At 41.6% G+C, this 23,156-nt stretch overlaps 1 protein-coding gene across 1 annotated transcript; it reads right to left on the bottom strand.

Moving 5' to 3' along the window:
- Positions 1 to 1,881: 1,881 nt before the first annotated feature.
- Positions 1,882 to 18,516, bottom strand: LOC126108539 (poly [ADP-ribose] polymerase tankyrase-like). The gene is made up of 3 exons (XM_049913826.1): positions 18,388 to 18,516; positions 4,041 to 4,600; positions 1,882 to 2,375 (listed from the first exon to the last, which is right to left on the bottom strand). The coding sequence occupies exons 2-3, from the start codon at positions 4,589 to 4,591 to the stop codon at positions 1,883 to 1,885; spliced, it is 1,044 nt and encodes a 347-aa protein (XP_049769783.1). The 5' UTR covers positions 4,592 to 4,600; positions 18,388 to 18,516; the 3' UTR covers position 1,882.
- Positions 18,517 to 23,156: the final 4,640 nt, after the last annotated feature.

The raw sequence follows: 23,156 nt of genomic DNA on the forward strand, positions 1-23,156 counted from the left end.
ATGTGCGTCCACTGTGCAAAAGTTGTGCAAATTAGTATTTTCAGATCATTTGATTATTACCAACGTTTAAACTTTCTGCAGTCTCATTTAATTCTACAGCTACATCCAGCACCACAGAGGATACATCCCAATGCACCAGTTATTTGGGTTTCTTCCCATTCTATTCCTGCATGGAGTGCGGGAAGAATGATTGAATGCCATTGTGCATGCAGTAATTTTTCCAATTATATGATCCCTATATGACATATGTAAGGGATCCTAGTATATTCAGTCTTTCAAGACCAGTACTAAGTTTGAAATTTCCTGATTTACAAAACTTCTGGCAATCCTGTCTTAAGAGCTAAATAGGATTTCATCTGCTCTTAACATTAATTAGTTTACTATTCAGCTAATGTAGTTAACCGATGAAAATATTACAAGGTGTGTGAGACGTCTCAATTTTTTACTTACATTTAAGAGGTGTTTCGTGTAAGGGTTAAAATTGTATTCAATTCATATGGTCCTCATTTCAATTGATCTAACCATCAGGTTCAGTGAAATTAAGGATGCCAGGTTCAGTGAAATTAAGGATGCCAGGTTCAGTGAAATTAAGGATGCCAGGTTCAGTGAAATTAAGGATGTCTCCAGGTGCATAATGTGGTGTTGCAGTGACTGCAGTCCACCGAAAAATTTGAACATTCACAATTACTGATTTAGTCGTCCGATGGGAAATATTTCCAGGAGTACCAGGTCCTGCTCGTGTCAGAGCCTTACGAGCAATCAAACATTGAGATCTGCATTATGATTTACAATCTTTAGAATCATATAACAGCAGCTCTTAAATTTGGCATGTTATCTTCAGTGTTACCTTCCACTCTGCATTCTGTTGTGTAAATGTATTTAGTATGTTAAGCAAGTTTGCAAACTGATTCACATTTTACAACTTCTCTACAATCTATGAGTAAATTTCATGACATTTGTGATTTCCAGTAACTGAATTGTTTGTGGTTGGCCATAACTCATCTCTTGATAAGTATAATGATCAATTGAAGAATGTATTATGCCCAATCTGCTGATTAACCTTCCAGCAACAGTCACAACTTCCCACAGCAGTATCCTTGGTCAGCGGTATTTACATTTACCATTACAAAATTAGACTGACAAACTAGGCAGCCTGGGACATTATCAGTAACCTGATGTAATTTCAGTATGTTAGTGTCCTATATGCTGAAGTTTGCAGCAACTCCATAGTTCATGAAGTGTTGGCGGAAGTATGGCTGCCTATATTCTCACCACTAACCATTGGATTAATAGTCATTATGATCACAAATATGAACAATTACACACAATATTGTCCAATGACTTCACATTCATTCTGAGCAACTCTTTCTGAACCTTACACAGATTGTTAAATATGTTTTCCTTAGACCACCTAAGAATAGGTATGTCTGTGCCAACATGAAAATGCACACACAAATTTCAGGCTGTGTTAACAGAAGTACTGGACACTTCTGGGAAGAGCATGTGGTGTAAGATTCTTGAAACTGGTTTACAAGAATACCACATCGGAAGCTCACTGAAAATGATGTGTATTTGGAACACAGTCAAGATCAAATGTTAATGATTGATGCTCTGGAGCAGTTTCAATAGAACTCTGCTCTCCTGTGCCAGTCAAACATTTGATCTACTGCCAGTAGACTAAGTGTAAAACACTACTGTTTGGGAATCTCACGGTAGTTGATGGTAGGTATTTAGGAAGTCTCACCTGCGGAAGGAGGACCACTATGAGGAGAAGAGAGAAGTGGGAAGGAAGAGCAGGTAAATATTTGAATAATTCAATGACACGTTTCACAGTAAACCAGAAGTTTATTTGCTTTATCGAAAATGGTACGAAAGGTCCACCTTACACCGGACGAACCCCACTCAGAATATCAACAACAGCCCTCCTGTTGTACGCCTGAGCAAGTTGTAGAGGCGTCCTACCATATCCGGCAGCAGATCGGTCTGCTCCCAGCCGCAACAACAGGTTGACCACGGCCGCTTCACCACACGCGGCGGCAACCTGCAGAGCCGTCTGCCCGCTGCCGTCCCACGCGTCTTTGTCAGCCCCGTAAAACAGCAAGGCCATCGCGACACCCTGTCTGCCGTGTCCTGCTGCTACGTGGAGGGGCGTCTGCTGCCAGTTGTTCTGTGCACTGACATCGGCACCCGCCTCCAACAGCCAGTTTACGGCCCAGACGTCCCCACCCTTCGCCGCCTTGTGAAGTGCCGTGTAGCCGTTTTCACACTGGCAGTTTATGTCCACTCCCTGTGCCAGGATGTCCACCATTTCGGCCACATTTCCATATTCTGCAGCTTCGTGCAGCCACTTCTTCAAGGCGTCCTCCTTTGCGGCACTGGAAAACAGGGAGAGATTATTTTCCACAGAAATTTACTGTCACAGTAGATAGTCGCAAAATTATTAACTACACCAATTGAATGCTATAAGCCCACACGATCAGTGAGAAATGTGTATTAAGGTTTGTAAGTTTGCTCCAGGATGGGGAAGAAGATTTTGAGGTTACACAAAATTACTTGACATTTTTAGAACTCTAAGAAACGTCAGAGGGTGGTGTACCAAATTAGGCCTGACACAGGAAGCAGAAACCAGACAGATACACAGATCTGACAACTACTGCTCTGGTACAAAGTGCTGCTCAGCCTTTTTTGAGAAACTGGCACTAAATTTCACTAGCCTGTCGGCTACCACACAAGAAAGTCAGCCATTTGACAAGTTACATTAACGCTACCGATTATGGCAGTGTGTCCTCGTACTGCTTATCAGTCCAGCCCTTCACGCTACCCTTTCACCGAACACTCATTGCTGTGACAGATGTTTAACCTTAGATAAAATATACACCTGTGGGAAGATACTATCAAGATTAAATAAATAGTTGTGATTTTTCTCTCAATACACTTGAGCATATCACACTCAAGTTATACCTGACTACATAATTTACAGATAAATATTCATTCCATTGTGATCTATTAGGTCAACTATAGATGTCTCCAAATATACCACAATGATTATTGGTATAATATTTTTTTCCTTCGAAACAAATGTGCATCATAAAAGAAGACATTTGTTAAATTAAAGCCCAGAAGAAAGAAATGAATATCAAGACTGTTGGCTGCCACCACCTCTAATTTTGCAAATACAGCTGCCCGAGGACTAGCGACATCCTACGGTATTTGACAGGATCATGAAACTTTCCCACTGTTTCTTGAAAATTATTTGGCAATGCACAGTATTAGAGCAGCTTTTGAGAGATTTAAGTAAGAAGCACAGCAAAAAGTAAGCAAAAGATGAGGAGAAAGACCAATTTGGTGTATTAACCCACAGCACACACTTCCCCCCGCAACACGTATCAAGTAAGTGGTTTGTATACAGCAGCAATTGTGGTAGATGGGAACATGTTATTCTGAAGCCCATCTTATATGGAAGTATTTTTTATATTGAAATATCCATCCCTGTAAACCATATGGCCACTGCTCATTTGAGCTAATGTCATCCAAAATTTAATTCCAGCACAGCATACTGAATTTGTATACAAGGTTTTCTGTGACAAATGTAACATTTTAAATCACTACATTCAGTTAAAACAAAAATGGAGAAAAGTGCACATGCAAAATATACTTAGCACTCACAGCTGTCAGATTAAGAATATTAATGTATATAAGGAAGCACAATTCTGCTAAATTTTTTTGGGTCTAATTAACTAGGCAAGTATACATTTATGTCCCAAATCTGCACTAAATTTTCACCGCAACTGATTGTAAACTGCAACACTGCCTCCAAAAATACAGCAGAAGGATGTGAAGGTTCTATTATATCTTCAAAGCACAAAAATGCTTACAGAATACGCACACTGATAGTCCCGAATGCGGATCGTGTGGAATATGCGAGATTTACACTAGTGAAATACATACCTCCAACCATTCCTTTGGAAAGTGTCAAGAGAAGGCTCACTACTTTGTAGGTGCTACTTACAAAAACAAACAAAATTAGAATTATAGCTAACCTGATTTTCGCTTCAACCAAATCCGAGATTTCCGTCATCAGTCGCGGGCAGCAGGCCACTCCCTCTCGCCAGCCCTCCGTCTTGCGGGCCTCCGGAGGGTCCCGGGAGATCACCTCGACGGCGGCACCAAGCAGGCGCGAGCAACAGTGCTGCCAGGCCAGCACTGCACACTCCGCCACATTTTCTAGACACAAATTCTGCAGCAACCGGTCCTCGCAAGCCTCTTTCAGCAGAGGGAGGTCGTATTTGTCGGCAGCCGCGAGTAGCTCTGCCGCAGATTCTTTCCCCTCCGGGACCTCGTCCGTGTACACGTAGCGGACAAGCTGCCGCATAGTGGCAGCCTCTACGTCCGGTATCTGGACACGGCCACTGGCAGCTTCCTCCGTGTCGTGCTGCAGTAACATAGCTGCGAAGACAGGGCTCCTGGCAGCGAGTATTAAGCTGTGCGCCTGTATTTCACCACCACGGACACACAGCGTAACGTCGGCACCCGTGCCCCTCGTCAGGAGCTCTGACATCGCGTGAACCAAACTGCCTCTGTTATTGGCCATATTTAGCACCTGAAATTGGGAGGTAAAAACAACGCATTAAAAGCTGCCCAGTTTCTGATACAGTAATTTAACAACTCTATAATGCCAAGTCGAGTGTTTAGAACAAACGCTTCAATTTCACCACTTTACCTTCAGCACCTATAAACAAATACAATTAAAGACAGAAAGCAGGTTGCACAGGTCTCAGTGATATCCGAGCTAGAGAACAAGCTGTAGTATTGAGTAAAGTCCACTGCCACCACAAATATAAAAAATCCTCCAGCTTTACTTTAAAAAAGCAAAATGTTTACATTATACTCAATATCCATAATACTCCAAGCTTTAGGCACGAGCAGTTCAGATCATTCTTAAACAAGAAACAAAAGCAGTGATACAACCAATCTGACCGACATAAAAGCTCTGCCGACAGCAGTGAAAATTCCATCACGGACCAGCGAACTAACAATTACTTCAACATAGTACCAAGCATTGGCACCAATAATGAACTGGCAAAACAGATGCATTAGTTTTACTTTTGACGCAAGGCACATACTACCCACACGTATCCAGCATGAGATTTTCACTCTGCAGCGGAGTGTGCGCTGATATGAAACTTCCTGGCAGATTAAAACTGTGTGCCCGACCGAGACTCGAACTCGGGACCTTTGCCTTTCGCGGGCAAGTGCTCTACCATCTGAGCTACTGGCCGTGAGTTGTGCTTCGGTAGCTCAGGCTGTGGCTAAACCCTGTCTCCGCAATACCCTTTCTTTCAGGAGTGCTAGTTCTGTAAGGTTCGCAGGAGAGCTTCTGTAAAGTTTGGAAGGTAGGAGACGAGGTACTGGCAGAAGTAAAGCTGTGAGTACCGGCCTTGAGTCGTGCTTCGGTAGCTCAGATGGTAGAGCACTTGCCCGCGAAAGGCAAAGGTCCCGAGTTCGAGTCTCAGTCGGGCACACAGTTTTAATCTGCCAGGAAGTTTCATACCCATATGTAGTCTCAAAATTACAATAGATAAATAGAGAGTTGTAACTGTGTTGGCTCTAATGGTGTTCATAGCTTATTTAAAATGTTGTGGAGGGTCGTAGAAATAACCTTAAGCTATCTCTGTTATTAATGACTCGTGGCATAACTGACAGGACTTCATTGACACCCAGCTATATATATTTTTCAAAAAGATTTTGAGAAAATAGCCTGGGATACAACACACCCATTCATCAAACAGAAACTTAGCTGTGTGTGTCTGGCATTCATGCAGGATTCTCCACAGGGAACAATACACTACCTCACAAGATAAGTGCAGCTGACTGTGTGCACTATGTATTGTGACACCTATTCACAATGGTTTGACATGCAAACTAAATGTTACATTAAACTAGAGTCCATATGTCAAGGATTTAATCAGAAACAACACCCCCCCCCCCAAAGTTGTTTGGGAGTTAACAAAATCTTTATCACAGTAACAGATATAACGTGAGATCTACAATGAACTGGAGTCAACACAAACCTGTCAAGATGGTGGTTGAAGGGACCAGACTACAAAGGTCATCGGTCCCTTTTTCCACAATCATGAAACACCCACAAGGAACAAAAACAAGCAACAGAGATGACAAGGGATGACAGAACAAGAAAACATAGACAAAGACCAGAAAAAAGGAATTAAAAACACACAGTGTGCTACAGTAGTTGGCCAACCACGGAAACAGAAGAAAAGGGAAAAACCAACCACCAAGAACTAAAAAGCCCAATCTAAAAGCATAAGCCAAAGGTGAGAAACAACAAAAGAGAGAAACCCTTTGATTGAGCGATAAAAACCCCCTGCACAAATAAAACTCAAAACTAAGCCTGCCATGACAGCATCATTCATTAGAAGTGCAGGGAGCACATCAGGCAGTGCAAATGTCTGCCTGAAAACAGTTATATGTGGACAGTCCAACAAAATATCGACCACTGTCAATGCTGAACCATAGCGACAGAGGTGGGTCCTCGCGGCACAATAAATAACCGCACGTCATCCAGGTGTAGCCAATGCGCAGCCGACAGAGCACAACAGTCCTTGCGAGAGACCCGGAGGAAGAGTGCCACCCACCGGTAGTCTGCTTCACAATCTGAAGTTTGCTGAGTGAAGGCAGGGTGCACCATTCATAAGCCCAGGTACCAAGAACCTTCTGCCACAAAACTGAACGGAGATCACACTCAAAGGCCGATCTCCAAAGCTGGTGCACCGACAGCCTGTCTGGCCAGTGTTCATTACCTGGGATGCCGACACGATTTGGGGTCCACACCGAAACCACGGAGCGGCCGCAATGGGCGGGAGAGTGGACGGACTCCTGGATAGCCGTCACCAGACGAGAGCGAGGGAAACACTGGTCGATAGCTCGTAAACTGCTCAGCGAGTTACTACAGATAACTAAGGACTCACCTGAACACGAGCGGATATACTCTAGGGCACGAGAGATGGCGACCAGCTCGGCAGTGAAAACACTGCAGCCAGACGGTTATGAGCGTCGTTCAGAACGATCCCAAGAGTAAGAACAGGGAATTGCAGATTCCGTGGCAGAAATGATGCCGGTGGCGATCGTGGGAACCACCACATCAATGGCACTACGAGAAAGAGGCTCAAGAGTGGCAATGCAGGTGAATTAGTCCCAGTCAGCCTTATTCAAAGCCCATCTGGGGAGGCTCCGAGGTGAGTGGCGCTGGGGCAGTGACAGAAAGATCGGAAAGTGGTCACTACCGCACAAGTTGTCATGCACACTCCAATGGACAAACGGTAGAAGGCTGGGGCTGTAGACAAAGGTCGATGGCCGAGTACATGCCGTGTGCCACACTGAAATGTGTGGAGGCATCATTATTTAATAGAGAAAGGTCGAGCTGTGCCAACACTTTTTCAGTGACAGTGCCTCTGCCTGTTGCCACCAATCCACCCCACAAAGGGTTAAGGGGGGTTTAAGTCCCCCCCCCCCCCCCCCCAATAATAGAAAAGGTGGCGGCAATTGGGCTATCAGCGCAGCCAATACATGCAGCGGGTCATCACCATCCGGCGGAAGATAGAGACTGCAGACAGTTAACAGCCTAAGGCATCAAAACCCAAACAGTGACAGCCTCTAAGGTTGCCTGAGGAGGGACACACTCGCTTGAAGAGTGTTAAGGACGTAGACACACACTCCACCAGATACCCTGTCATAAGCTGCTGGATTCTTATAATAACCCAAATAGCCACAGAGGACGGGTGTTCGCATCACCGGAAACCCAGTTTCCTGGAGAGAAATTCAGAAGAAAGGGTTAAGGCTGAGAAATTGTCGGAGCTCAGCAAAGTGGTGGAAAAAACTGCTGCAGTTCAACTGGAGGATGACACTGTCCACGGAGGAAAAAGGCGTGAAGAGATCGAGGTGTTAGGTTAAACTGCTGGATCACCTGCTGCCACCAACTGAGTTCCCCTACGATCGACTTTCACGGTGTCTGAGGGTCCTGCGAGATCTAGGTCCTCAGTAGATGCCAGAATCTCGGCAGAGCTCGTACGTTGCAGTGGGGTGGGCCCACCATAAGTTCCTTCATCTAAGAGGTCTTCTTGGACATTTCTCGCTGCTCCTTGGGTTTCATTGGCTGGGAGGGCTTCACTGATTCTGTCTCTGGGACTGAGGAGGATCGTGAAGCCCTACAACCAGCTGCTTGTGGGCACTTACACCACTGGTGGAAACCTGGGAAGAGAGGGACCCAAGAGACTCCTTCTGAGCAAGATGAGCCAAAGAAGTTTGACACTTCTCCAGCTTAGAAGAGGGGATGGACGACCCCAATGAGTGGGCGATGTTGTTCCTGAAGTAGGTGGCGCAGGAGCAACAGAGAGTGTAGTGCCCCTCAGGTCAAGGGGGAAGATGTAGTGTTACGGCTCTGGGTGCCGATGAATTCGCTAAACTTGATGGGACCACCACTGTTGTCATAGGGGCGGCATAAGACGGAGTCATTTGCAAAAGATGGAGTCGTTCGTATTTCCTCTTATCCTCAGTGTCGGTCAGTCAGTCCGGGGTCTTTTATTACGTGATTTTCCGCTCTTTCTGTAAAATCCTGCAGCCTGGTGAGCAAGGTGAATGATGCTCTCTGCTGTTGACACAGATGGGAGGCAGGGCACGGAGTATATGGATGTGATGGGTGTTCGAAATCTCGACATGTGACACTGGAAGTACAGCAGGAAGACATACGGCTGAAGTTCCAGCCCTTAAAGCACCGCATCAGGTGAGGGATATAGAGCGTGACGTCACAGTGGTAGACCATCACCTTGACCTCCTCAAGCAATGTATCACCCTCGAAGGCCAAGATGAAGGAACCAGTGGCAACCTGATTATCCCTCGGACCTCGAAGAACATGCCAGACGAAATTAAGATCTCACCACTCTACATTGGCGTGCATCTCATCAACAGACTGCAAAAGAAGGTCCCTGTGGCACACAACAACCTGGATCATATTTAAGGTCTTATGGGGAATGATTGTAACTGAAACATCCCCAACTTGTCACAAGCGAGTAAAGACCGTGACTGGGCAGAGGGTGATTTTTTTTATCAAAACTGACCCAAAACATGTGAGATTGCTTTTGGTCACCTATTACGACAGGCAGGAATACAGCAGGGCTATTCTAACCCCCGGACCCACAGGTGGACAAACCTGTCAAGAAGCTCTGTTAAAATTCATTCATTCGAATTTAGTTGGTGTACTGGGAATAGCATTAAGCATGAAGTGAAAGGAAGTTGCCATATTTAGTGCATTAATAGCACTATGATTAGCTTATCTTATTACTGTACACTGAGATGACAACAGTCATGGTATAGCAATGTGCACATATACTGATGGTGGTAGTATCATGTACACAAGGAATAAAGGAGGCAGAGCTGTCATTTGTAGTCAGGTGAAAAAGGTTTCTGAAGTGATTATGGCCACACGACAGGAATTAAACTTTCCGTGCGGAATGGTAGTTGCAGGTCGATGTACGGCACATTCAACTTCGGAAAGCATTACACAGTTCATTATTCCAAGATCCACAATGTCTAGAGCCTGCCGAGAATACCAAATTCCAACTGTTACATCTCACCACGGGCAACACTGCTGCGGCACTAGCAAAGGGTTGTCAGTGGTAACAGGCAAGCAACAATGTGTGAAATAACCACATAAGCCAATGTGGGAAATACAATGAATGTATCTGTCAGGACAGCGAGGTGAAATGGACTATGGAAGCAGACTACCAATGCGAGTGCCTCTGCTAACAGTACATCGCTTCCAGTGCCCATCCTAGCTTCGTGATCGTATCGTTTGGACGCTTGATGACTGGAAAAACCACGGCAAGGTCAGACGAATCCCAATTTCAGATGGCGGAATTCTAGTGTAGCACAGAGCCTACGAAGCCACAGTTGTCAATAAGGCGCTGTGCAACTTGGTGATGGCTCCATAATGGTGGGGTCTATGTTTACATTACATGAAACTGATCACTTACTGGGAAAGGTTATTTTCAGCTATCTTAAGACCATTTGCAGCCACTCAAGGACAATGGTCCTGAACAATGATGGATTTTTATGAATGATAATGTGCCATGTCACAGGGACAACTGTTAGCAATTGTTTGAAGAACGTTGCGGATAATTCGCATTAATGATGTGGCCACCCAGACTGCCCAATGTGATTCCCATCTAACATTTAAGGGATATAATAGGGTGGTCAGTTCCAGCACAAAATGATGCACCAGGAATATTTTCACAATTATGGAGAGCAATAGAGGCAGCACAGCTCAATATTTCTACAGGGAACTTCCAACAACTTGTTTATTCCACACCACATTGAGTTGCTGCACTGTGCTTAGCAAAAGGTCCAAAACAGTATTACGAGGTATCCCATGACTTGTTGCCTCAGTATATGCTCACTATTGTTGTCACCCCAGAAGGGTTTCCATCTTGGTAAGATATACAGAACACACATTTGGGAATTCCACTTATAATGCAATTTATGTTACAAATAAATTGCACAATTAGTACACATCAGTTCTATTAGATGTTAGACAAGTCCCTGTGGAATAATTTGATTCCTGTGAAATATACACAGCACATCAGAAACTAACTATATAAGGGATTTCGGATGTCTACAAAGCACCACCACTAACTGGTACTGGAGAGGAGAATTCTCTATCTCACCTGATACACAAGCTAGTTGGCAATAAACTTAACATCCATGTCTGCCAATCTTTAATAACACAACCCAGAATGGAATGAAATTTTTAAAGTTACAGGTAACTCACTTTTGTCAGCTATCATCACATATACCAATATTACAAAAGCAACAACTAATATGTTCAGGAGAACCACACACCCGACCAGTGAGTGCATCACTTGTTCTGGGGAAGTTAATAGATCCATCCTTCATGAAATCCTCCCCACTCCACCAAGTGTCTTTCCACCGTCCATGTAACCTTCGTAACCTCTGGGTTCATCCCTATGAAATCCCTACACCATCCTTCCTACCCTCTGGCTCCTACCCTTGTAACCACCCCCGGTGTAAAACCTGTCCCATGCACCCTCCCACCACCACCACCTACTCCAGTCCAGTAACCCAGAAGGTGTACACGATCAAAGGCAGAGCCACATGTGAAAGCACCCACATGATTTACCAACTGACATGCCTACACTGTGAAGCCTTCTATGTGGGAATGACCAGCAACAAACTGTCAATTCGCATGAACAGACACAGGCAGACAGTGTTTGTTGGTAATGAGGATCACCCTGTGGCTAAACATACCTCGGTGCACGGCCAGCACATCTTGGCACAGTGTTACACCGCCCAGATTATCTGGATACTTCCCACAGACACCAACCTATCGGAGAACTTGCCCTTCAATTTATTCTCTCTTCCCGTTATGCACCCGGCCTAAACTTCCGCTAATTTCAAGTTGCCGCCCCTCGTACCTCACCTGCATTCAACAACATCTTTGCCTCTGTACTTGCGCCTTGACTGACATCTCTGCCCAACCTCTTTGCATTTACACATGCCTGCCTGTGTCTGTATATGTGCAGATGAGTATTTGTGCGTGTGCCCGAGCGTATACTTGTCCTTTCTCCCCTTAAGGTAAGTCTTTCCACTCCTGGGATTGGACTGACTCCTTACCCTCTCCCTTAAAACCCACATACTTTCGTCTTTCCCTCTCCTGCCCTCTTTCCTGATGAAGCAACCTTGGGTTGCGAAAGCTTGAAGTGTGTGTGTGTGTGTGTGTGTGTGTGTGTGTGTGTGTGTGTGTGTGTGTTTATTGTCTATCAACAGATCAACGCTTCCGTCTGGTAAGTTACAGAGTGTGCGTGTATATCTCCAAAGATGCTGTAACTTACTAAACGAAAGTGTTGGTATGTTGATAGAGACAATAAACCCCCCCCACACACACACACATTTCAAGCTTTTGCAACCCAAGGTTGCTTCATCAGGACAGAGGAAAGGAGAAGGAAAGACTAAAGGATGTGGGTTTTGGGTTTTAAGGGAGAGGGTAAGTAATCATTCCAATCCCGGGAACGGAAAGACTTACCTTAGGGGGAAAAAAGGGCAGAGGCGCACGAGTGCAATATTGTTATGTAGCACTTCCAACAGGTTTACATCTACACAGCAATGAAAAAAGCTAATAGGACTGAACACAAAAATCTTGGAAAAACGTTTCTTGTGTAGCTTACACCACAATAATGGACAATAAATTTCATGGCTATTTCAAATGCATAAAAAAATTAACATGGTTGTCTGTGAGGCAAAGGAACTGTACAACTTGCAGTTTATATTCTACTGTAGGAATAAATATGAAGCCATGTGGGGAGTTACAACAATAAAACACAATATGCTGCCAGTCTACAATTTAGCATAGAATGGCATTCTAAAAATTTAAGACAAACACAAATTAAGAAAACTTCAGGCCTAGAGGAAGTACTAGACAAGTGCCTCGTGATCAAATACCCTTTCACAGAAGGCAGATTTGTACAATTCTGCTACAGCTGTCATTATGTTTGAAACAAAATATTTAGTTCAAAACTACTGACCAAATTTGCCTTATTAGTCAGCTTCAAGTCAATGTTTACCATGTTCATACGCATATAGCATTAAGAGATCTTACAGTGTCACAAAAGGAACAGCACTTCGGAGACTACTCCAGCAACTTCGGAATTTCATAAACCATATTAAAATGCTTCATTCCACTAATTACACGTTTCTATGTCCAGATGCACTCTGAAGTACCTGATATTCAGCTTTTCGTGTGGTTTTCGCGATACCAATTTTCTTGGAGGTCCAGTACTGTATTCTCATGTTTGGTTCTTTATTATGGTATAATGTCATTCATCCCAGAAACCCAGAAAATGAAAATTTCCAGTTGAAATTGAATGAGGTTGAAAGTAGCCAACAGTGCAGAATGAAACAGTTTATTTGAAACGAACTGCCTCAGCGAAAAAAAAAAATAAATAAATAAATAGTAGAAGCAAATTTATCTATAAAACAGACAAATAGCTTCTTTAAGACATTAACGGTTGATTGCTAATATTGTGGAAATAATATAAAATCAGAAAATTGAAAATACTAACTTATTTTGGTCTTTCATGGTTATGAGAATGTATATTAATTCACTTGATGGCTCCCAGCCACAGAAATCTGTTTTGATTTCGTTTGGCATGGGAAAGGACCCCCCCCCCCCCCCCAACTATAATACACTGCACATGCGCAAATCTGGCAGCAAGGGTACGCCAGCATCTGGCTACTTGCTGCTACTGCTCATACGGCAAACAGCCACACTTCAAGGAGCCAGAAGCGGGAGGAAGGCACTGCTCATACGCGAATTCAGGTCTGCATATGCGCACAAGCCAACTGGCAACTACTCATACGAACCTATAGTATCCTATTCTTCAGTTGACTTACATAACTCTATTGAAGAATGAGATACTAGTGCAAAAAAGAGAAGGGACAAGTAACATTAACCTCTGTTGACATATGAGTTGTATCCTGAACTTGAGCTGATCTTCATAGGGTAACTGCAGTACGGTATCAAATTAGTCGCATTGCAACTTTTTTGCCTTTGCTAGCACTAGTATCCTATGTAGGTCAACTGGAGTACAGGATACAAATTTTACAGGTGTTGCTTTTTTCGCCTCTGCTACCACTAGCAACTTATTTTTCAGCTGATACTAGTACCAGCAGAAGTGAAAATACCGACACGTGTAAAATCTGTATCCCACGTTGCTAGTAAAGACAAGGAATCTATGTAAGTAACATTGGCAACCTGTACCTCAGCTGAAAACTGAAGGCAAAAAAAAAAGCGATATACATAAAATCTGTATCCCACACTTCAACTGACCTAAACAGCTAAGCTGAAGTGGTATGATTTTTTTTCCACCTTCGATACTAATAGTATCGGATGAAAATTATCATAGTGGTACTAGTGACAGTGAAAAAACCTCCAACAGTAAAATCTGTCTCCCGTATTTCAATTTATTTAGGTCAACTAAAGAATACGATAGTAGCATAGGTGAAAAATTTCAACTGTAAAATTCGTATTCCATATTACAGTTGACACACCCTACCCTAAGTCTTCCATATTGATAGGAATACATAAAATCCAAACCTACAAACAAAACCAAAAAATAAAAATTGCTCAGAATGAAAAACAATCTTCCTAAAAATCTCACACACACTAAGAATGAAAATATGTACTGAAAGAATTGGAATGAACAGATGGTTTAATACAAGTGACAAAAATGTTACACAATGTCCAGCTCTACCTTTAAAAATTTTTTTTTATTTCAATTTACAATGATGATGCTATGCCACAGAAGATGATCCATTTACAACCTACAGCTCGATAAAGGCATTACTGGTTGTAGGTAAACTATGATACATTGCATCACGTGTAGGCTCCAGAATACAATCTGCAAATTACCAGCAGAACTCTCAGCAAGTGAGCTATAGTGTGACACTGCTGCACCCCCCCCCCCCCCCCACGCACACAATGAAATATTCGCACTAGTAGCTGTAACTGGCCTGGAGACACTGGAAGGTTTCATACAAATTATATAATGGTAAGACAGATCTAAAATCCAAGTTTTAAATCTTAAGGCATTTCCAGGGGCAGATGTGAACTCTGACCACAATTATTATCTGTACATAAAAACTGAAGAAACTTCAAAAAGTCAGAAATTTAGGGTCAGATGAGGCCTGGATTAACTGAAAGAACAAGAGGTTTTAGAAGGGATATTATAGAAGAGCAATTCTACCCATCTGCTATGACCCATTACGTCATGAACCTGGCAGAAATAGCTATTCCAAGAGTCTCCAATGTGGCGCCTATGATGCCACTAATACACACAGCAACAAACACGAAAATACATGTAAATAAGACAATTACATTTCCCCAAAAGTACAATCAAACTAAGGGGACAACCACGGGAAACTGGGGGTTTTAGGGTGAGGGCAAGCTAAATATAACAGTAAAAAGAACACACCATGATCCCAAAAGACAAAATGATAAACAAAAAGAAAAAGTTACTACACCAACAAAAATAAGCAGGAATCAGACACTTCCCTTGACCTATACAGGCGAAGATACCAAAACATCAATACCTACAACTAAAACAATGAAAATTGGAATCTGACATTTCCCTTGACCAATATACATCAACCACAAATGACGATACCAAAACACCAACACTTACAATTACAAAAATAGGAATCTGTCATTTCAAGTGACCCATATAGGTCAACCATAACTGTTAATATAAAAAAAAAAATCAGCATATACAACTACAAGAAATAAAATCAAAACCTCTAAGATCCACAAATCAAACATCCAATACATCAATACACCATTAATACACAAAACATCACAACTCTAGAAGAATAGACAAACTATTTACTTGCCACCAGCAAATTCCCACAGTGAAAACTAGATTGGCAAGCCCCCCCATCCCCATATACACACACACAAATAATGAACGTCTTGCCACAATACAAACAACAAACCAGTAACACCTAACGAAAACACCACCCAACCACACACACAAGGGCACCATGAAACAACAATACGACATCTACAAACACAACCAACTCTAGCACCGTGCCATAATTACGTCACACACCACAACACCCTTACGTCACGTGTCAAAGCAGACAGGTGGAATCTGACGCTTCCACTGACGTGTAGAGTGTTTCAGAGAGGGCATTAGGGAACAATTGACAAGAATGGGGAAAGAAATACGGTAGAATGGGTAGCTTTGAGAGACTAAATAGTGAAGGCAGCAGAGGATCAAGTAGGTAAAACTACTAGGGCTAGTAGAAATCCTTGGGTTACTGAAGAGATAATGAATTTATTTGATGAAAGGAGAAAATTCAAAATGCAGTAAATGAAGCAGGAAAAACTGAATACAAACACTTCAAAAATGAGATCAGCAGGAAGTGCAAAATGGCTAAGCAGGGATGGCTAGAGGCATGATAGATACTGCCTAATGGAAAGTTAGAGATCTTTGGGGAAAAGATAATCAAGTAAGAATATCAAGAACTCAGATGGGAACCCAGTTCTAAGCACAGACAGAAAAGCAGAAAGGTGGAAGGAATATACAGAGGGTCTATACAAGGGAGATGTACTTGAGGGTAATATGGAAATGGTAGAGGACGTAGGTGAAGGTGAAAAGGGAGATGATTTACTGCATGAAGAATCTGAAAAGCACCGAAAAACATAAGCTGAAATAAGGCCCTGGGAGTTTACAACATTCTATTAGAACTACGGATAGCCTTCGGAGAGCCCGCCCTAACAAAACTACCGTCTGGTGTGCAAAATGTAAGACAGGCAAAATACGCTCAGACTTCACGAGGAATGTAACTCCAAAAGAAACCAAGTGTTGACAGGTGTGAAAATTAACAAATGATCAGCTGCAAAATACTAATGCACATTCTTTACACACAAATAGAAAAACTGGTGGAAACCGACCACAGCGAAGATCAGTTTGGATTCCGTAGAAATGTTGGAAGACTCGAGGCAACACTGACATTACGACTTCGTTTAGAAGATAGACAAACCTACATTTTTAGAATCTGTAGACTTAGAGCAAGCTTTTGACAATGTTGACTGGAATACATTATCAAATTCTGAAGGTTGCAGGGAGCAAAAGGCTACTCAACATGTACAGTAACCATACGGCAGTAATAACAGTCAAGGTCATGAAAGGGAGTGAGACGGGGTGGGTGTGGGGGGGGGGGGTGGGGGGAGTGGTAGCCTGTTCCCAATATATCTGTAGATACTGAGCATAGAGTAAAGGATACAAAAGAAAAATTTCGAGTATGAATTAAAAGCTAAGGAGGAGGAATAAAAACTGAGGTCTGCTGATAACACTAATTCCGTTAGCAAAGGACCTGGAAGAGCAGTTGAACTGAAAGCACAGTGTCTTTAAAGGAGAATATAACATGAACAAAAAGAAAAGCAAAACGAGGATAATGGAATTAGTGAATTAAACCAGGTGATGCTGAGGGAATTACATTAGGAAATGAGACACAAAGTAGTAATAGAATTTGGATATTTGGGGAGCAAAATAACTGATGGTTGAAGGAGAGAATATAAAATTTAGACTATAGCAAGGACAGCATTTCTGAAGAGTAATTTCTTTACATTGAATACAGGTTAACTGTCAGTAACTCTTTTCTGGAAGTCTTTCTATGGATTGTAGCCATGTATAGAAGTGAAACATGGACGATTAACAGTTTAAGCAAGAAGAGAATGGAAGCTTTCGAAATGTGGCACTATAGAAGAATGCTGAAGATTAGATGGGTAGATCACGTAACTGATGAACTACTGAATATAACTGGGGAGAAGAGGAATTTGTGGCACAACTTGACTACAACGGAGCGGTTGGTAGGACATGTTCTGAGGCATCAAGGGATCACCAATTTAGTATCGGAGGGAAGTGCAGAGGATACAAATCGTACAGGGAGACCAAGGCATGAATACAGCAAACAGATTCAGAAAGATATAGGTTGCAGTAGTTACTCAGATGGAAAAGTTTTCACTGGAGAGAGCATCGAGATTTGCATCAAACCAGTCTTGTGTACTGAAGACAAGTGGTAACAGACTACTCTGCGACATAGCCTATTTAACACATTGTATTCAAAAAACGTTCGTGGCAAAATCAGAGAACTCACAGTAAATACTGGACAAGACCCCAACTACTATTTTTATGCATATAATGTACGTACAACTAAAACTAAGAGAAATGCAAGGGGGGTCCATTACCTAAAATTTGCAACTACTACCCATATTTAAGAAATCAAAACATTAAAACCTATATATGAATGCAATGCCTTAAGCAAACACATTACAGTTAACTTCACTCTTTTACGCTTATTAATCTTAACGAAAAACCGGCGTATTCACACATTCAACCTCATTCCTGAACACGAATTTGAATACCACATGCTGGAGGAAACATTTTGGCTGCAAAATATGTTCAACAGTAACTGTCCTCAATCACAATGTTACCGATCGCGAGAAAATATTCTTACTTGCTAGACTGGTCAATACAATAACTGCGATAAAAAAAAAAAATACACCTGAACTTCCAATTTCTACAAGGGCCTACTATTGGAATGCACAGCTCCCTTGAAGCTTACATCACATCATCTACAATTACCACCACGTGGAACCAAGAGCAAGTATACTGTTCCATGAACACACAATATTTTTGCGGCGAACGAATCTACAATGTATTGCAAGCAGACCACTGAAACACTTTTTCGCGTCATAGACAAAAAGTTAATAGCGCAACTAAAACGATTAGGACTTACCAGTTACAATGAATAAAGAGATACAGACAGCGAAAAACGAACGGCAAACAGAAACTCCTTTTCGGCTACTCAAATCGACGACCGCAAAACAAATGAACACGAGATACGAGAAAATGACCAGAGTGTCTGCTACAACGCGAATTGCTACCAACTTCTTTCCTATGTGGTCGAACTAATACATACATCTTTGGTTTTTTGTTCTAAGACCACCTGATAATTTTCAAATAAGAGTGTTGGATGCATTATTCAAATTTAAAGGCAGACACACTCAGACAGGTGTAATATATGTGTTCTGACAGCATGTACCAGGTTATAACAAAACTGAAATACAATATATATCCAGAATGTGGGAAATGTACAATTACAGAAAACAGAATTACACGTAACATGCACATAAAAAGTTATTAAATATTTTCAGTTACAATGTAATCTCTAAAATTTTGTATAATTTTAAATACTTGCTCATTTTACAGACACATCTAATTTTTTATAACTGATTTCGGTTGCTTATTTAAGTCTTTTGACTGTTTCACGTGGTACACTCATCGTTGGTTTCAATTTTGGCTGTCTCGTGTAATAATTTCTTGTGCTATGCTCATGTATGTCTATATTATAGGAGCCATAATACCTCGATATCCAATTTATATACTGAAACGTATTTTTATTGCTGCAATCTATGTCTAACTATACTCTACTCAAGTCTCGCCTTTTACATTAAGGAACAATACAGTTTTGCTTTTATATACGATACTGGTTGATCGGTAAATGATACACGCCAAAGTTTTTACATTAATAAATTACTTCGTATTTCCGGCCGAAATCTGCTTTTCCTGTTTTAATCAACTGAGTGAAGTGATAGTTCCTCTGACCTATGACGACAGGTGAGAAAATACAGGTTTTGCCTGGAAAATTAATTTGTTGGTGTGTCTATTACCACAACAAATATATAATTATTGGTTTTAGAGATTGAAATGTCTTTTTGTTGTGCAATTTATATTTATTTGTGTTCCAGGAGCATTTTATATTTATACCTACAGTAAGTAAATTGTCGACATACACTGATGGTACAAAACTGCAGCACCCCAAGGACAAAATCTTTTTAATGATAAGTGAGTTGACAGGCAGTTAGTTATTCCCCTTAGGAGTATATGATAACAACTTTTGATCAAATGAACACACATGTCACAGTAAAGGGTGCACAAACAGCGGCATCAATTCACAATGTGCCCCCCTCTGACAGACACACAGATGTGAACTCTCGCATGCAAACGATCATGAAGGTGCCAAATGGTATGCTGCAATAAACTATCCTAAGGACCTTTTGCCTATTATTGTAATTCGGCAATGGCTCTTTCAACCCCTGGAGAATGAGTAAATTACTGTGTCATCATATCTCACACATCTCATAATGACGAGAGATGTGGTGATCTTGCTGCTCAGGGCCGTTGTTGCACACCACGAAGAGCATGTTGCATCAAAAGAAGCCTTATGTGTATGTGTATTGTCCTGCTGAAGAAAAGTATCAAATGGAATGCGCCTATGCAGTGTATTGGGCACTGATTATTTTACCCCACAGAAACACCAAGTATAACCATGAATTGTAACTGATCTCCCTCCCCCAACCCCCACCATGGAGTCTGGAATGTGACCTATGTGTGTCACGAGACCTGCACATTACACGTGTAAGTCTGTCACTTGCATACAGACACAACCTATTCTCATCACTGAAGACAACAGTGCCATTCCGCTCTCCATTCAACACCTTCATGACACCTGAGTACTAGTAGGCATGAATGGAGGTTTCATGGAGGTTGTGGTAACCTGACCAGAGGCATATGGGGCTTTATCCTGCTGCAAGCAGGTGGCACCCAATGATGCCCTTACGACACAGTACGTGCAACATGAGCCCAGATTTCTTCCCTTAATGATTATTGGTTGGCTACCACTCTTCACACACTTTATTGACATTGATGTCCATCTCTACAAAGCTGAAGATAAGATCGTGGTCTACAGGTGTGGGAATGTTCTACACCCCACTGATGAAAGCAGCGACATATAACAAACACATTGGTGCCAACGTGTGCAGCACTCTGTTGATACGTCTATCCATCTTCCTGTAGGCTGTAGTTTTTGAGCAAGAATATGTACTCTTCGCTGGGGTAGGGTTGTACCATAAAATGCATCTTTAAAATACTTTACACCTCAAAACAAGCAGAGTTATGGCCTGCAGAGTCGAAACACAGGTATACAAATAGCCCTTGTGAGGAACACATGATCTACAATGATTGAGAGAGTTAAATCATTTATGTAGGGAATAAATCCCATTGAGTCGACTATGGAACCTTGTAGCACACCATGTTGGACAGTATAATTCAGGTCTGTGATTGATTCTGTTTCCTCCTCTACTACTGAGCGAGGTGTGGTTAGCACACTGGACTCAGATTCAGGAGGACGAAGGTTCAAACCCGGATATGGCAAGATTTAGGTTTCCATGATTTCTCTAAATAGCTTCAGGTAAATTCCAAGATGGTTCCTTTGAAAGGGGATGAACGACTTCCTTACCCATCCTCCACTAATTCGATAGGACTGGTGACCTTGCTGTTTGGTCCCCTACACCCAAATCAACCAACTAACCCCCTGTAGTATATTGGTTTTCTCTGTGCTGTTTCCAACTCATAATGTACTATTTCTGAACTTTTTCGTTATGTCTTTGCATTTCCTTTGAAACCCATTCCGGTAAAGTTTCTCCATTAAATCAGGATGATTTAGAAAGAACCATGAAGATCCCAAGTCTTCTGTGGTCAGTCAAAAGAGCTCAGAATATGTTCAGCTAAATCTGTTAATGAGACTATCATTGACTTCCTTTCTCTGATATCAAGTTCTGACAAGTATACTACTAAAAATTTAGTTATAAAACTTACAATTCCATTACTTACTGTCATTTCATAGATTTTTTGCAAAAGTGGAGATAAAAGATGGTGGTTAGCGTTATCCAAATTCACCTACTTTTCCCATGTGACTTCTGCAACTGTGTCTTTGTACAGTTATCTTAGAAGAAATAAAGAAAGTGCCACCGTTTACTCACCACCTAGCAGTTTCGACGTGGAAGATCCAGAAACAGGCAGGGTTTCAGATGGCAGTTGGAGGATGTCTCCGCAAAGTAAATGACTTCAGAGAAAGGGAGGCAACGAAGGAAGAACTGCAAAGATGAACTTGCAATCCACTTTGTATCGGATGTTGGTAAAGTGAAATGGCAAGAGAAATATGCATAAATAAATACCAAGTGAAAAGACAAATGTAATTGAAAATTTCCGAACAAAACCCTTATAGCTTTAGTTATTAACAATATAAGCCATTAATTTGCAAACTACTTTGTATCAGATGTTAACAAAATGATATGGCAAGAGAAATAAATAAATTTCTGCGCGAAAATATAGGTGTAATTACAGAATTTCCGACCAAAAGTCTTACAGCCTCAGTTATATTAGTGAATGATATTTTGCTTATGATTGTAAATATTTTTTTCCCTGGCTTGTCCACGACTTCCAAAAACTTCACATGCTCGTAAAATATCCATTTTGGAATGTAGATCTCTGTTGTCCCAGACCCACTTTTAGTTTTGACCATTTACAATGCTCACGATTGTAGTGTGTTTTCATATTTGTCAATTTCCTTTCACACTCCACAAGCAGTACATCAATTTCATCCAAAGCTTCTTTCAACAAATCTTTCCTTTTATATCTCTCTTTATATGCAGAATCAGAAGGGTCCTACAGAGATTTGCATTTCAATTTCTAACAAGAACTGAATTGTTAGATCTGTTGACGGCACCTGGTTTGCCATTGTCGAAACAAAAACAGCAGATGAAGAAAGGAACACAGCAGACGATATGGCAGATGCACATGCTCAAGTCACACAACTCTGACGTGTTTTTGCTCACTGACCTTCAACTACAAGCTAGAGACAAAACTTCCCTCTAGCAGTTGTTCAGATTCGCGACTTTAAACAACTGTTGACAACAGTTGAAAACTAAGACAAACTTCGAGTTGATAACATTTGTCAGCTGAGTTTGTTTGAGTTGGTTTTCAGTGTGAAGGCCCCTTTAAGGGGATCACACAGTGGCTCAGGTCGAAAAAAATCGATTTTCGGTTTTCATCATATTTCGATATATTAAGGTTTTATTTAAGTGCTTTGAAAAGAATTTTGCTGAAAAAAATTTTTTTTGAGCACTTAAAGAGCATTTCCCCACCACGTGTGTTCATGTGCAATGCCCCCTTTTATGTCATCCACTTTTCTACATATGTTTTAGATCTTTGTATCCCCTACATTGCATGTTAGGGATTTTTTTGAACTCCCGAGTGTGTTAGTTATCCTTGGAATGCAATGGAAGGTATTCCTGTGTTTCTGCTGTTTGTAAACAACACGCTTTCAATCAGATGGTTAGTTTTGTTCAAGTGTGATTGCGAGTAGTTTTTATACTTACGTTTGCAGTGCTCGTTTACGTGTGTTTTGTTGTATTTTTCGAAGATGACGAAACGTAAAGGCATTCCCAAAACGACAATTTAGAGGAAACAAGTGTAGAAAGCTTTCTGTACAAGAGGTTATGTAGCCTGGCATTGATGTTTCTAATTGTAATTCTTCAACTAGTGCATCATCAAAGAAGCTCTCACCATTTCAAGAGAGTTACAACTAATTTACTGTAAGTGACAATGGGTGCAGTAACATTATTATAAATTTGAGAACATTGTCAGATGTAATTTCTAAATTTG

This window comes from Schistocerca cancellata, chromosome 11 (genome assembly GCF_023864275.1).
Source record: "Schistocerca cancellata isolate TAMUIC-IGC-003103 chromosome 11, iqSchCanc2.1, whole genome shotgun sequence".
Taxonomy (NCBI): domain Eukaryota; kingdom Metazoa; phylum Arthropoda; class Insecta; order Orthoptera; family Acrididae; genus Schistocerca; species Schistocerca cancellata.

Excerpts from the sequence above, each read along its gene's own strand:
- LOC126108539 (XM_049913826.1), bottom strand. The coding sequence starts at position 4,591 with ATGGCCAATAACAGAGGCAGTTTGGTTCACGCGATGTCAGAGCTCCTG. Across the intron at positions 2,376-4,040 it reads TTGGTTGAAGCGAAAATCAG|TGCCGCAAAGGAGGACGCCT; the intron begins GTTAGCTATAAT and ends CCTGTTTTCCAG.